Source organism: Enoplosus armatus, chromosome 11 (genome assembly GCF_043641665.1).
Source record: "Enoplosus armatus isolate fEnoArm2 chromosome 11, fEnoArm2.hap1, whole genome shotgun sequence".
Taxonomy (NCBI): Eukaryota; Metazoa; Chordata; class Actinopteri; order Centrarchiformes; family Enoplosidae; genus Enoplosus; species Enoplosus armatus.
This window is the reverse complement of record NC_092190.1, coordinates 22,342,581-22,354,992: the sequence shown is the minus strand read 5'-3', so window position 1 is coordinate 22,354,992 and position 12,412 is coordinate 22,342,581. Positions and strand designations below refer to the sequence as shown.

Genomic DNA, 12,412 nt, shown 5'->3' with positions numbered 1-12,412 from the left:
TTTGTTTTCGTGGCTAGACAAGGCGCAGCAAATTCTTTGAGTCTGCTGCAGTAAGAGGTCGCTAGTGTGGGGATATGACCTTACATCTCGACCGAACCTATAAATTAAGAGCAGTGGACTAGTGAGGGCAAGAGGCCGTACTCCATTGATTATCGCGGAGTGCTGTTGTTCCTGTAGTGATGCAGTGGACCAAGAGTTCAGCTGCAAATTGATTTCTGAAAGCCAGAATCCCAAAGCAGCTAATCCATATATTGGGCAAGCATACACAGGAGACAGTGGTAGTAAATCTGGATTAAACGATGGGACCAGTGGGGTGGAAAGTGCAGCAGTAAGGGTGGGGTGTGTTTTCAGTGTGTGTTGGATTTGCTCGACGGAGGTCCTGAGACGAGCTCAAAGAGGCAGTGTTTGTCTCATTAGTGAAAGGGAGCAGTTGCACATTTTAAAAAGTGTGTATGAAAACAGCTGGTGATTGGATTTAATTTACTTAAATTCAATTAGTACAGCTGAAGGGCAGATGTGTTCACTTGTCAAATGTAAGGAAAGCTGATTGTGGTCGTTGCTATTTTTCTTGTAAACAGTCACATCAAATAGAGAACAAAGCAGGAAGGAGGATGTAGAGATCTTTATTGAGGATTTAAAGATATGTATTACCAAAGAAGATGGCAAATAACATTCCATATCAAAATAAATATAGCCTGGGGTATTTGGTTTAGGTATTTATCAAAAGTGTAAATGACTGTAATTTGTCATAATTTGTGTACTTCCTCAAATATTCCACATTTTAGACAGCAACGCCCACCAGTTGAAATGAAATGAGAGGATAACAGTGAACAGCAGTCTAAGACTGACATGATTGGATTTAAGTATCGCTGCTCAAGTTTGCTCCCAGTACTGATGAGGAAAACCCGACTGTTTGTCCGTTTTAAAATAATACACAAGGAGCATAGAATTACAGATTTGATGTAATCCTGCAGCTGTAAAAGACATCGTTGTGGATTTGAATATTTCACGTCATAAGTGTGCTATAGCTTCTAAGCAGTGAAGTGGAGTGCTTGGTGACGACTAACTCAGAAATAGTTACGTAACCCCCCCGTAAAACTCTGTGTGTGAATGAGACCTTAACTGTAAAGCACTTTGGGAATCGTTAAGGTTGAAAAGTGCCATATATATGAGACCATTTACCGTTTATCTGAAAGGATAGGTTCACTGTTTTTCAAGTCTGTCTTAAAACAACAGCCGGGTGCCCATAGAACATTTTAAAGTGTTTTTGCCTGCTGTAATCATTCCTCCTGTCCACACTAGCCATTAAAAGATCCCCCCTAATGCGCTTTCAGTGTAAGTGATGAGGTGCTGGCAGGCTGATTTTTTTTTTGTTTTTATTTTACATTTTGACAGGGCTAGCTGTTTCCCCCCGTTTACAGTCTTTGTGCTAAGCTAAGCTGACTGGCTGCTGGCTGTAGCTTCATACTGGACAGACATGAGTGGTATCAATCTTTTTATCCAACTCTCTGCAAGAAAGAGAACAAGCGTATTTACCAAAACGTGGAACTCTTATATACTGCTGTTTAGAAAGTGTTGCAAACTGAGCAGACAACGTTTCATGGCATAAAATGGTGGCTAATTTTGGTTCTTAAAGTCCTCTGTGCCAGGACGTGTCAGAGCCCGCCGGTTGTTTGTCACAAGACCCAGATCTGTAGTCATGGGAAGATAGACTTGAAAGTGACACTGTGGCATTGGCTCTCTCCAGCGTTCTGCCACCGATACCAACCTAAAGGAACCATGGGAAAATGCCTGGTAACCCGGTCTCATGGGTGCAGTGAACTCTGTGTGTTCTTGGTTCAGTTCCTAGTGGTCCTGCCGTGCAGTGGGGCACTTCACATTCCTGAACACCTCATTAGCAGAAACCTGCCTCCGTATGTCTTCTCTGCATGCGTTTATCTGTCACTTACTGCAGCTGACTCTGCCTTTTTCAAAGTTTTAATTTCATATCTGTCCCTATTGCTTCTCATTTTAAAGGCTGATTTATTTCCCCCCCCTGTTTTCATGTTTGATATCCTCCAATCTTTCTCGTCTACCTCTCGTCGGTGTTGGTGTGTAGATCTTTCAGGTGCAGAAGGTAGGCCTCCATTTTCTCATTTCCACCTCGAGCATCATTTGATTTAAGCGTGGTTGTGTCATTTTCCTACACGTGTGCTTCAAATTGTACCCAAGAAAATAATGGAAATCTGTTACCTGTGTTTTTTTCTGACCATTTTTCTTTTCTTGGACTCACTTCCTGTCTCTCCTTAGAAATATTATGGCTTGAACACCAAATCAGATGACCCAGTGGACAGCAAATGGGGAGATATTGAGCAATGGATGGTACAGTTTCTGTGCTGTGATGACAACACTAAAAATATACTTCCCATTTACTAAACACCATGTATGTGTTTCTGTGCCTCTGTACATATTTTGAAGCTTTTCTTTCTGTTTGCTGGAAGCTTTTGCTGTGTGCAGAGTCTGCGTTTGAACTCCAGATAATTCCCGTTAAGCCTTTTTAGAAAATAACGGATTATGAGGAATCAAAGCTTGGCCATTAATGATAATCCACTTATTCAAAGGAGCAGGGTGCCCGTTTGGCTTTGAATCAGCATGACCATCTGCCCCGTTGGTGTGAGGCTGCATGGGATTTACTGTGTTGAATTTACCACTTTAGTTACTTAGTTTGAATCGTCCCAGGCCATCAGGGACTTCCAAACACAGCAATGAGGATACTTAGTGTGTGTGATTTGTAATTTGACTAACAGCAGCGTGTGCTTGTTTTTGTTTTTTTTACTAAACTAATTCACTTAATGTATGTTGCAATTTGAAGTGACAGTGTTTGCGCAACATGGGTGTGTCAGTGGTTTGTTGCCCGGATTACTGGCTCAGTGTGATGGATTTAAGGACTTATTCTGTGAGCAAGCGTGTACTTCACTATCAAGTAAAAAGTAATCTAGATTTGTTTTATGCATTGCACAAGTGTATTCAAATGCGCTAGAAAGCAGGGGATGTATCCTGGTACTTGCTTACATGTGTTTATATTTATATATATCTCACAATATCCTGATCATAAAATTAAATTAAAACCTAGAGATTTTCAATTTTTGGCTGTAGTTAAGTTCTGCAACTTCTTCTTGAACTGGGCAGACTGACCTCAAAAGTAATTGTGTACCTCAAGCGACCGTTACCTTCCTCATCCATCTGTCTCCTTGATCTTTGACATCTTTCTCCTCCCTTCATCCCCCTCTCTTCTCCATCTTCACCCCTCCCATCCCTCCTCCAGGAGGACAGTGAGCGATACTCACGTTCTTCACGGATACAAACGGTTTGTAGCCCTCCCTCTGTTTCCATCTCCTCATGCCTTTCCTCTGTAATTGTCCTCCACCACTTTAAAATTGTTACACGAAATACATGAGACTAAGTCCTGGAAGACCACAGGGAGCAACTCGGTATCACTTATAGGCTAAATAAAGGCCTCTATTGTATGACTTCATTTCATCAGGTTTTCACAAGATGTCTCACTGTTTTCTCATCTGCTCCTGTTATAATTTGCTGTTGATGACATTAGCTGTCAATGCAAACTCAACACTTCCTCCGTGTCGACCTGTTGTCTTGATCAGTTCCCCATAATGTACGTTTCCATGACACCTGTTCCACCAGTGCAACAACAGTCAAGCGTTTCCTTGACAGTAATTTAACAGCGATCGAAAAAAACAGCAGAAGTTATTGAGTTATTAAATCTGTTGACTGTGAGACCCATTGGCGGAGAATACCCGGTCCGATGGTGACTCGCTAGAGTGGCCAGCCTCGAGAAGAACGTCTGAATACTTTTCCACTGGCCAAGAGTATCCTGAGGGGGGGCTGTCTCTCATATCAGTCATTAGCTTGATGAAGGGGGCTGTTGTCATCTCCCAGGAGCAACATCGTGGCTATTAATAATGTTTTTTATGTCAAAATTCTTATTGTCGGTTTAACGGTTAATCATTAACGTCCCTGTTTGAGTGTGCTGTATCACAAAGCCCTGAATTAAATCACAGTCACTTTGAGATGTGATGTTTTGTTTTCTTTATTTGTCTTTTTACTTTGGTTTTGCACAAGAGAATCTCTGTGAATGGCTTTTTCTTTACTCATCTCAATAAAAACAAAGGTCACATAGAAAGGTCACAGAAGGAAACACCGTTAATTGAACCGTGTGTCGTTGCAGCAGGATGCCTCCTGTCATAATCCGCTGTTTGCTTGCACTGCTGACGTAAATCTCACGCTGTGACCATTTTCCAAAGCCTAACCATCCATCTCCATCTCTCACTCTCTCACACAGCTCTCAGACGACGATGAGCGGATGTCAGTGGGCAGCCGGGGCAGTGTCAGGGTCAGTATCACTCAAACAGCACATGCATTCAAAATCCAAAGACTTTCTTTAAACCCCTTTTTTTGCTTTTAACCATCATCAAATACCTTCTGCTGTATGATTCACAAAGATGGACCTTGTCCCCTTGAACCTTTTGGTTATGTGGAGGCAGCGTGTCTGTCCTTGGTAACTTAACAAGGTGCTGTTAGTGTGGGTGGCACTTGTTGTTGGTGATGACGTTATTGTGTCTTCTGCACAGTCGGATCTTGATGCAGTTGGGGCGTATGGTAGAGGGGTAAGGGTTGATATTGTTGTTGCACTGTGGATGATTTTTTTAACCCCCCTAACTTGAAGATTTGTTGTGGTGAATGAGTCGTTGTTTGACTAACAGCTGGTTCAAAGACCTCAAAGTAGGGCTGTGCGATATGACCAAAATCTCATATCCCAATAAAGGTCAGTTCATATGCAGATATAGCACATTCTTATTGCGTAGTTACAGTTTGAAGAGTGACGCGAAGTGCGGGCAAGAGAGAGAGGGGATGACATGCCCTGGCTGGAATCAAACCTAGGCCGCTGTGGCGAGTACACAGCCTATATGGTATGGTACGTGGTTGAGTGATATTCTCGACTAATAAAAGAAGAGGTTAGTGGTGTTTGAGTCTGTTGTGGGGACCGGCCTGCAGCATTATTTGCACCGTACGGTTTTCTGCTCTGTCAGAATTTTCATACCCAAACCATGTCCATTTGTTTGTGTTGCCGTCATGCATATTTCCTGCCTGCGTCCACAGATATACAGTATATCGTCACATCGCACAGCCCTACCTGAAAGCATGGAGTAAATCTGACTTATCCTTGTGATGAAATTAGTGGTGAGGTTTACGTACTCTCTTTATAATACAAAGCATGTTTGTGTGCTCTATTTGTTTGTAATTCAATTGATTGTAATAGAGTTTTACATTCTGTCCAATGTCTGCAAGGTGCAAGTGAGTCAGAGGAAACGGTACAAGAGTGTGGACTAACTTAGTGAGTTTCCTGCGATTCTGTTCGGTCATGTACTTGTTTTCGCTGTTGTGAAGGAACATCGACTACCTTGGAGTCAGTTTGATTTTGATTTGGTCAAAAAGAACACTGTGTGTTATAACGCTATCATGCTCCAACCAAAACACAGTCCGCTCTATTTTAGGCTCTGTTATGTCTCAAAATGTTAAGCGCTATTTCTTCTGCGCTGTGTAATGTGGAAAAATTCTTCATACTCATCATTCTCATGGGCGTACGAGATGCAGTGTGTCTGGCTCAGGACGTTCATTTGCTGAATCCGTTTTGTCCGATAATTGCATGTTCATTTTGTATGCTTTGTACCACCGTCTGGTCAGTGTTAAGAGTCCGTGTGCATGTGTGTTGTTGTGTGTTGCTTGGGTTTTCTTATTAATAATGTTGTTACTGTATATGCCATTTTCCTCGCGGGCATTCTGGTTTTGGGGTAAGAAAAGATTTCTACAGATAGCATATTTCCACCCTTCACTGTTCCCTCCGTTTGTCTCACTCTGAAGGACACCTCCTCACACTCGCACAAGAAGTCAAAGAAAAAGAAGAAGCATAAGCACAAAGACAGAGATGTACGTAAAAGCTCAACCTGTAAACGGCCTCCACAGAAGAGGCATCAGTGTTTCTCACTCGTGTTCTTTGTTCGCAGAGGAACGGCTATGATGGCGATGATTACAGCGTAATGTCCAGCAGGGTCAGTAGCTGTGTGTTGTACTGATTGTGCAGACATTTGCATTTGGTCTGTGGTAATGCTTGTAACTTTCTAGACAACCTCCAGCCTGTCACTCACGACCCTCCTCTTTCTCAAACCGTCAGAGCTCAAGACTCAGTGACGAGAGCAGAGCGTCTCGCTCCTCCAGACTAGACCTGACGGTGCGTGTTGGGCCCCTCTGATCCTTTATAGCTGAATGTATCATGCTTAACTTTCGGTTCGATGAACTCAATACAACTGCATTGTGTTGCGGGCAAACTGTTCTGTTCACATTATAGTGCAGAGTGGAATTTTGCTTTGATGAACACATTTTGGATGCAGAAACAATCTCAGTCTTAAGGCAAACTGCAGTAACGGGTGCCCCCCAAAAAACTTTTTGATAATCTGTTAGTAGAATCTGAAGGGATTTCTTTGTCTTTGACAAATTACCAAATGTCTGCACTCCACTGGTTTGTGCACAAGAATTGAATCACCTGGACTAATGAAAAGGACTTGTTTGATAAGCCACAGGTACAGTAAAAGCCTGCTTGAATTCAAACACAATTGGCAACATTAAATGACAAAGGAAGGAGCCCTGGTTAAATCTAAAAGATTAAATGGCTGAGAACAGAAGCTCCTCGTCACAAATAATGTTAAATGTTATTAAAAGAAACGCTTTGAGGCCTGTGCTAATATTACATGGCTTGGAAACCTGGTTCTTTGATTTTACCTAATTAGTTCTACCTGACATATTTGTTTAACTACACCTCATCAAAGGACACCGCAGTTTTCTTTTTAAACCCAACATTGACATCATAAGTTTCCAAACCAATAGCTACGTATCAGTTATTACTGTAACAGCGTGTGATGTGTCAATAAGTTGAACGAAGCTGTGTGCTGTTAGATGGAAGTATGGAGGATGACATTTGGTTTTTGTGGCGTTTTGATGTTGTCACGTGTCCTCCTCAAATCTCAGAGCTCCAGACTAAGTGACGACAACCGGGTGTCTCGAGCCTCCAGATTAGACTTGCAGCCGGTGGGTGGCACAATTTTGTGTTGAATTCTGAATCTTTGTCTGTTCAGGAATTTCGGCAAGCATGCTGATTGCCGAGTTGTTTTGTGTATTAAAAACAAGCAGCACACAGAGATGAATGTGTGTGGACTTTTGCCTGGAAGGATATTACTATACTATATAGTAATAGATTAAAATGGTACAAAAATGGAAATATGATGGTGTGTTAGTTTAGTTGGTGTGTGTGTGGGTCAGATCCTCTCTCACTGCTGTTTACTTGCATATGAATTCATGCTGACAGGTAAAGAGTAAATGATGTTTCTGAACTTCCTGTCCTCTTCCCTCGTTCCCGGCTCGTTTCTCTCTGCTTCCCTCTCCCCTTTCCTCTTTTCAGGCCTCTTATGCTTCCGCTGACTTGTACAGCTTCAATGGCCTGTCCTCTTCCAGAAACCCAGGTTCAACGTTCAATGGTTACCAGGTCCGTATGCAGACAAATGCCAGAGAGACACATACTACAAACACTCGCTGGGGAAAAAAAAAACCCACTTAAAGTACTTTCCACCCACAAGAGGGACAAGTGAAAAGAGAATATCATTCATTCTCACAGCCTGTTGCAACCTGCTGCCTTGTAAACCTCTTCTTCTTACACCCGACTTCATCCTCTGTTGCAGTTCTGCAGGTCACTCAGTCAGATCACCCAGCAGCTCGATCGTAGGGTTGGTTCCATTCATTTCCAGCTAACGTTTCACCCCCTGTAACCTCCACACAGAATGACACCTGTAACTATCATTCACTCACACCAGCGTTCATGTCAGGCGCTAAAGGCAGGGCGTAGACTTTTCACCATCGAGTAGAAAAGCATGTAATAAAATCACAAAAATGTCACTGTTCACAGTACTGAAGCACGAGCATACTGCTTACACTGTGTGTGTGTGTGTGTGTGACATGTCACATGTGCAGAACTCCTTATATGAAGACAGCCTCTGCAGCGGGTCACGGCGCGTCGCTGGCTCCAGCTCCCACGTAAGATTTACTGGGAATCGTGGCTTTGTTGGTTTGACGCGCCTGAGAGTGACCCGGTCACGTGTGGAAAGTGTTTTCTGTTCCTGGATTGTTGCTGTCTCGACTGACAATACTAACTGTGTTTTTATAAAAAGAGCGAGGTCAGTGTGAAATAATGGAATAGGCCATGTGTGAAGCTTGCTTTTGGTCTTCACTGAATTTTGTGACTGGAGCGATCGTTTTTGGGTTTCTTTGCTGCTGCATGGGAGTTGTTTTGGATTTTAATCTAATTGGATTAAATTTTAAGTCTAATTTCTGTGAGTTCTACAAATGGGAATGAAATTTCGATTTTTACTCTCCAGCATGCGTTTGCAACTAGTATCATTAGAGTGAGTATGAGCATGTTTGTCTGGGTTTGCCTCCGTGTGTAGACAGAAACATAACAGTGCGTTTTCTCTACAGCCTTTAGAGTACACTAGTTATCGCAGCTCCAGCTCCAGAGCCTCCTCCAGAGCCTCCTCCAGGGCCGGTTCAGCCCGCGCCAGCCCAGTGGTGAGCCTTCACACCCCAGACACCCTGCTACCGACCCGGGGCTTAAATAGCTTTAGCCCACTTGTAGACGATGCTTCGTAACCTCCAGTCTGTGACTGAACTTCATTGTGCACTTACATTACATTTGGTTTATGTTTCACTGTGTGACATTAGAGGAATGCGGTCTATAATTAGCCCGCGTTCATTGTGGGTGGGACTCGGGACTTGGCATGGTTTGTAGAATTTGGAAATGTGCAAACATTATTTGTACTGTGTTCAGAGTACAAGCTGGTATTTCCTGGTGGACGTGTATAGCACAGGCGTTACAGGAAGTTAATGTTTGAGTGAGTAATGAATTGAAGCTCTGAGCTCCCTGCAAGTCCCTCAGGTTAATCAGAAAATCACATTTGATGCCTGAAATGTAACTATGAAGTGTGTGTGTGTGTGTGTGTGTGTGTGTGTGTTTGTAGCACAGCTGCTGATAGGAGCCATCTGTCACATCTGTAGCAGTTCACAAAAACATGGTTTTTTGGATGTAGATTTATCGATGATGTTGATTTTTCAGTCACCAGCTACATCAGAATACATACAACTTGTACTAAATCTTATGTAATTTAAAAGTTAGACCATGACTGAGAAACGACACATTATCTGCTCTCATAAACTCTTTTTTAGGGACATCATAATGAAATTGTGCCTATAGGATTCTTTCAGTCCTGTGTTGGTGCTGGTCAGATCATTCATACATGCAACTAATTCAGTTAATGAAGTTCAAATTTAAAATGATGGTTTGAAAAGGTGACTGTCTTTCCCATTATGAGCCGTTACACCAAGAGAAGAAGAACCTGAGGATAACATGATTAGATTTTAGACTAAAGATAAATGACCTTTCAGTCTTTAGAGCACTAATGCTGAAATCACTCTCTGCTCCTCTCTGTATTTACTCTTCTCTGAATGTCTAACCGGCTGCTGTGTTTGGCCTCTTTGTTGTTCTGTTTCGCCCCCTGGTGGCCGATGTAGGACAACTGCAGCTCTGTTGCCAGTTTTTTGAGGAGCGCGGCCAGTAGCAGTGGCCTCCCCCGGGACCTGGACGATGTTACTATTCCTGACTTTCCCGATGTGAGTGGCTTTGCCCCCGCAGGAGGCCGAGGCCGAGTTCCTGCTTGGTTGCTTGTTTTTTTGCCACCTCCTTCCTGTTCGTGCTCTTAACCCTACAAAGAGGGCTGATTGCACACTGTGTTTGTGTCAGAGGTTCATTTGCGTGTTGACTAAGGACACTACCAGTTTGTTTTTGTGTGTGTGGCAGGGAGTGAAGACTGAGGATGGCCGCCTGGTGTTTGAAGTGTTGTTGAATGGAATACTGTGATTATATTATTTGTGATTTTAATTTCTTTAAGGAGTTTTGACGCCATCTGTACTAATTATTTGCATGGTGTTGCATATTGAAATAAACGTGCCGTTTCTTGATATGTTCATGAGTTGAAAGCAGATTGGAATACTTGGAAGGATTGTTTCGTCTGTTGCTTTTTCATTTGGAGATGTAAAGGTAAATCGTCTTATCACTTCTGAGCTGCCTGCGATGAGGATTCTGGGACTTCCTTCCTTCCTTCCTCTCTCGCTCGGTTCGTCTTCGTGGCCCTGTGGCCTCTTCATCACCCTCTGTTTGCTCTGACTGTGTTTTATTTGTCTCTGCAGGTGGAGGACAGAGATTATCTTGAGAAGGTGAGCATCACCAAATGCTGTGTGTTTTATTACTCAAGATGCGTCAGGGAGCCAAAGTGAAGAATAATGGGGGTGGTGGGGGGTATTTTGTACTTTATTGTGTGCTAAAGAGTACTTTCCTTCTTCCTCAGGGATCTCGAGCAGCTTCTGCCTTAACAGCAGCGACCCTCACATCCTTAGGCGGGAGTTCCTCGCGGAGAGGAAGTGGGGAGACGGCTATAACTGTAGATGCGGAGACTTCTATACGAGAAATCAAGGTAACGCTGAAGAGATGTAGCTTCCTACGGACAGAGAGGACATTTTCTTGTGGATTGTGTTTTTCTTTTCGTTGGGTATCATACAGGGTTGTACAAATATAAATCTCAAACATGTAATGTGTGCATTATATGGAACATTTGTCAAATATTTGAACATAGTTAAAAACCATTGTCAGTCATATAATTAAGATCACAGTTTCAGCTTCGATGATGAATTCATCGTTAATCACGTGGCCCCATTGAGACTTTTGGATCCGTTTTGATTACAGAAGAGTTGTCTGCTGTATTATGTCAGAGCAGGGACTCCTGTCTAGAGTTAAATTTCAGTACGCAGACATGCTTCTTTATACCACAAGACATTAGGGGACACAAGTCTCACATCCTAGAAAAACTGGGTCTCACTGTTGCACACTGAGAAGTTATATACAGGAAGGAGTAAATGCCGTCATGCCATTTTTCATTCTTTCTGCAAACACTCCTGTTGCTGTTCTCGTTGCCCGTCACGCTGCGCTTCTCTGCTCACTGCTGCCGCACTCTTCACCAGGAGATTCACGAACTGAAGGATCAGATTCAAGATGTGGAAAGCAAGTACACGCAGAACCTAAAAGAAGTCAAGGTATAAGCCTGAGACCCTCACAGAACTCCAGACTAAACTGTTAACTAATACGTTTGGTGTCCCTAACTTACTGTGGTTATTTCAGCTTTTAACAGGGGCTTTGAATGTAAAACTGAAATAAACATTGAATGTTTTATTGCCAGACTATAAAACATTTAGGAGCAATACTGGTGCTCCAGACTCAACCCACAACACGACAGTAGTATACCTGCAGTCCTTTTGCTCAGATGTTGTGCCTGCGTAGGGCGTTATCTCTCATTCATTTTCCCCTGGGCAGATGTTCTCTAACTTGACTGTAAACTAACCGGCGATCTAACTGGCAAAGTTGTACCTGCATGCTGCTGTCTTCCTTCACTGTGTGTGTGTGTGTGTGTGTGTTAGCCTGTACTTCTTAACTTACATTTCCACTTCTCAGGGTTTACAGTTGTGAGATACAGATGAATATACAGGTTTGACCTCCACAAACTGTCTCGTATATAGTCTGGATTCTCTGCCAGCTGCATCCATCTGTCACTCCAAACATATAGTTCATCCATACTATTTAACGGAGGAAAGCATGACACGTTCTGTCTCACCACTCTCATGTTCTCCGTATGTTATGACATTAGGATGCATTAGTAGAAGTGGAGGAGAAGTATCGTAAGGCCATGGTGTCCAACGCCCAGCTGGATAACGAGAAAAACAACCTGATGTACCAGGTGGACACGCTGAAGGACTCGCTCATGGAGCTGGAGGAACTGCTGTCTGAGTCACGCCGGGGATATGAGGAGAAAGTCAAGGTACGGCGGACGGAGTGATAGTCTTTAACACTGAGAATATTGTACAATTAAAGTCAGTGTCAATGTAAATCAATATGTGATTGCTTGTGAGGTCATACCTCGCCTGGTTAAATGTCTAAAACACTGCTAGCACACTGGCAGTGACACACTTCAGAGGAGTATTACTCCGTCATTTATTCACACAACATCTTAGCAGTCTTTAGTGAAGACCCCTCCACTCTACGGAGGCCTACAACAACCAAAATGTGGCTTTAACGGCGTGTAGTGGAAACCTGGACGAGACTTTTCCTACAGTTTCTGAATGTTCTGCCTTCCTCAAAGCCATTTGAATGGAAATAAACATACGGGGACTTGAAACTTGTTTGAGGCAATGAACAGAAGCTGCCTTT

At 43.0% G+C, this 12,412-nt stretch overlaps 1 protein-coding gene across 1 annotated transcript in view; it reads left to right on the top strand.

Moving 5' to 3' along the window:
* The window catches only part of lrrfip1a (leucine rich repeat (in FLII) interacting protein 1a), a 38,204-nt gene that overhangs the window by 16,845 nt on the left and 8,947 nt on the right, over positions 1–12,412 (top strand). The window contains exons 3-10 of the mRNA XM_070914408.1: positions 2,099–2,116; positions 2,290–2,361; positions 3,305–3,364; positions 4,340–4,390; positions 10,345–10,371; positions 10,503–10,628; positions 11,173–11,244; positions 11,853–12,023. Of these exons, the coding sequence (XP_070770509.1) occupies positions 2,099–2,116; positions 2,290–2,361; positions 3,305–3,364; positions 4,340–4,390; positions 10,345–10,371; positions 10,503–10,628; positions 11,173–11,244; positions 11,853–12,023 (597 nt within the window). The remainder of the gene's footprint in view (positions 1–2,098; positions 2,117–2,289; positions 2,362–3,304; positions 3,365–4,339; positions 4,391–10,344; positions 10,372–10,502; positions 10,629–11,172; positions 11,245–11,852; positions 12,024–12,412) is intronic.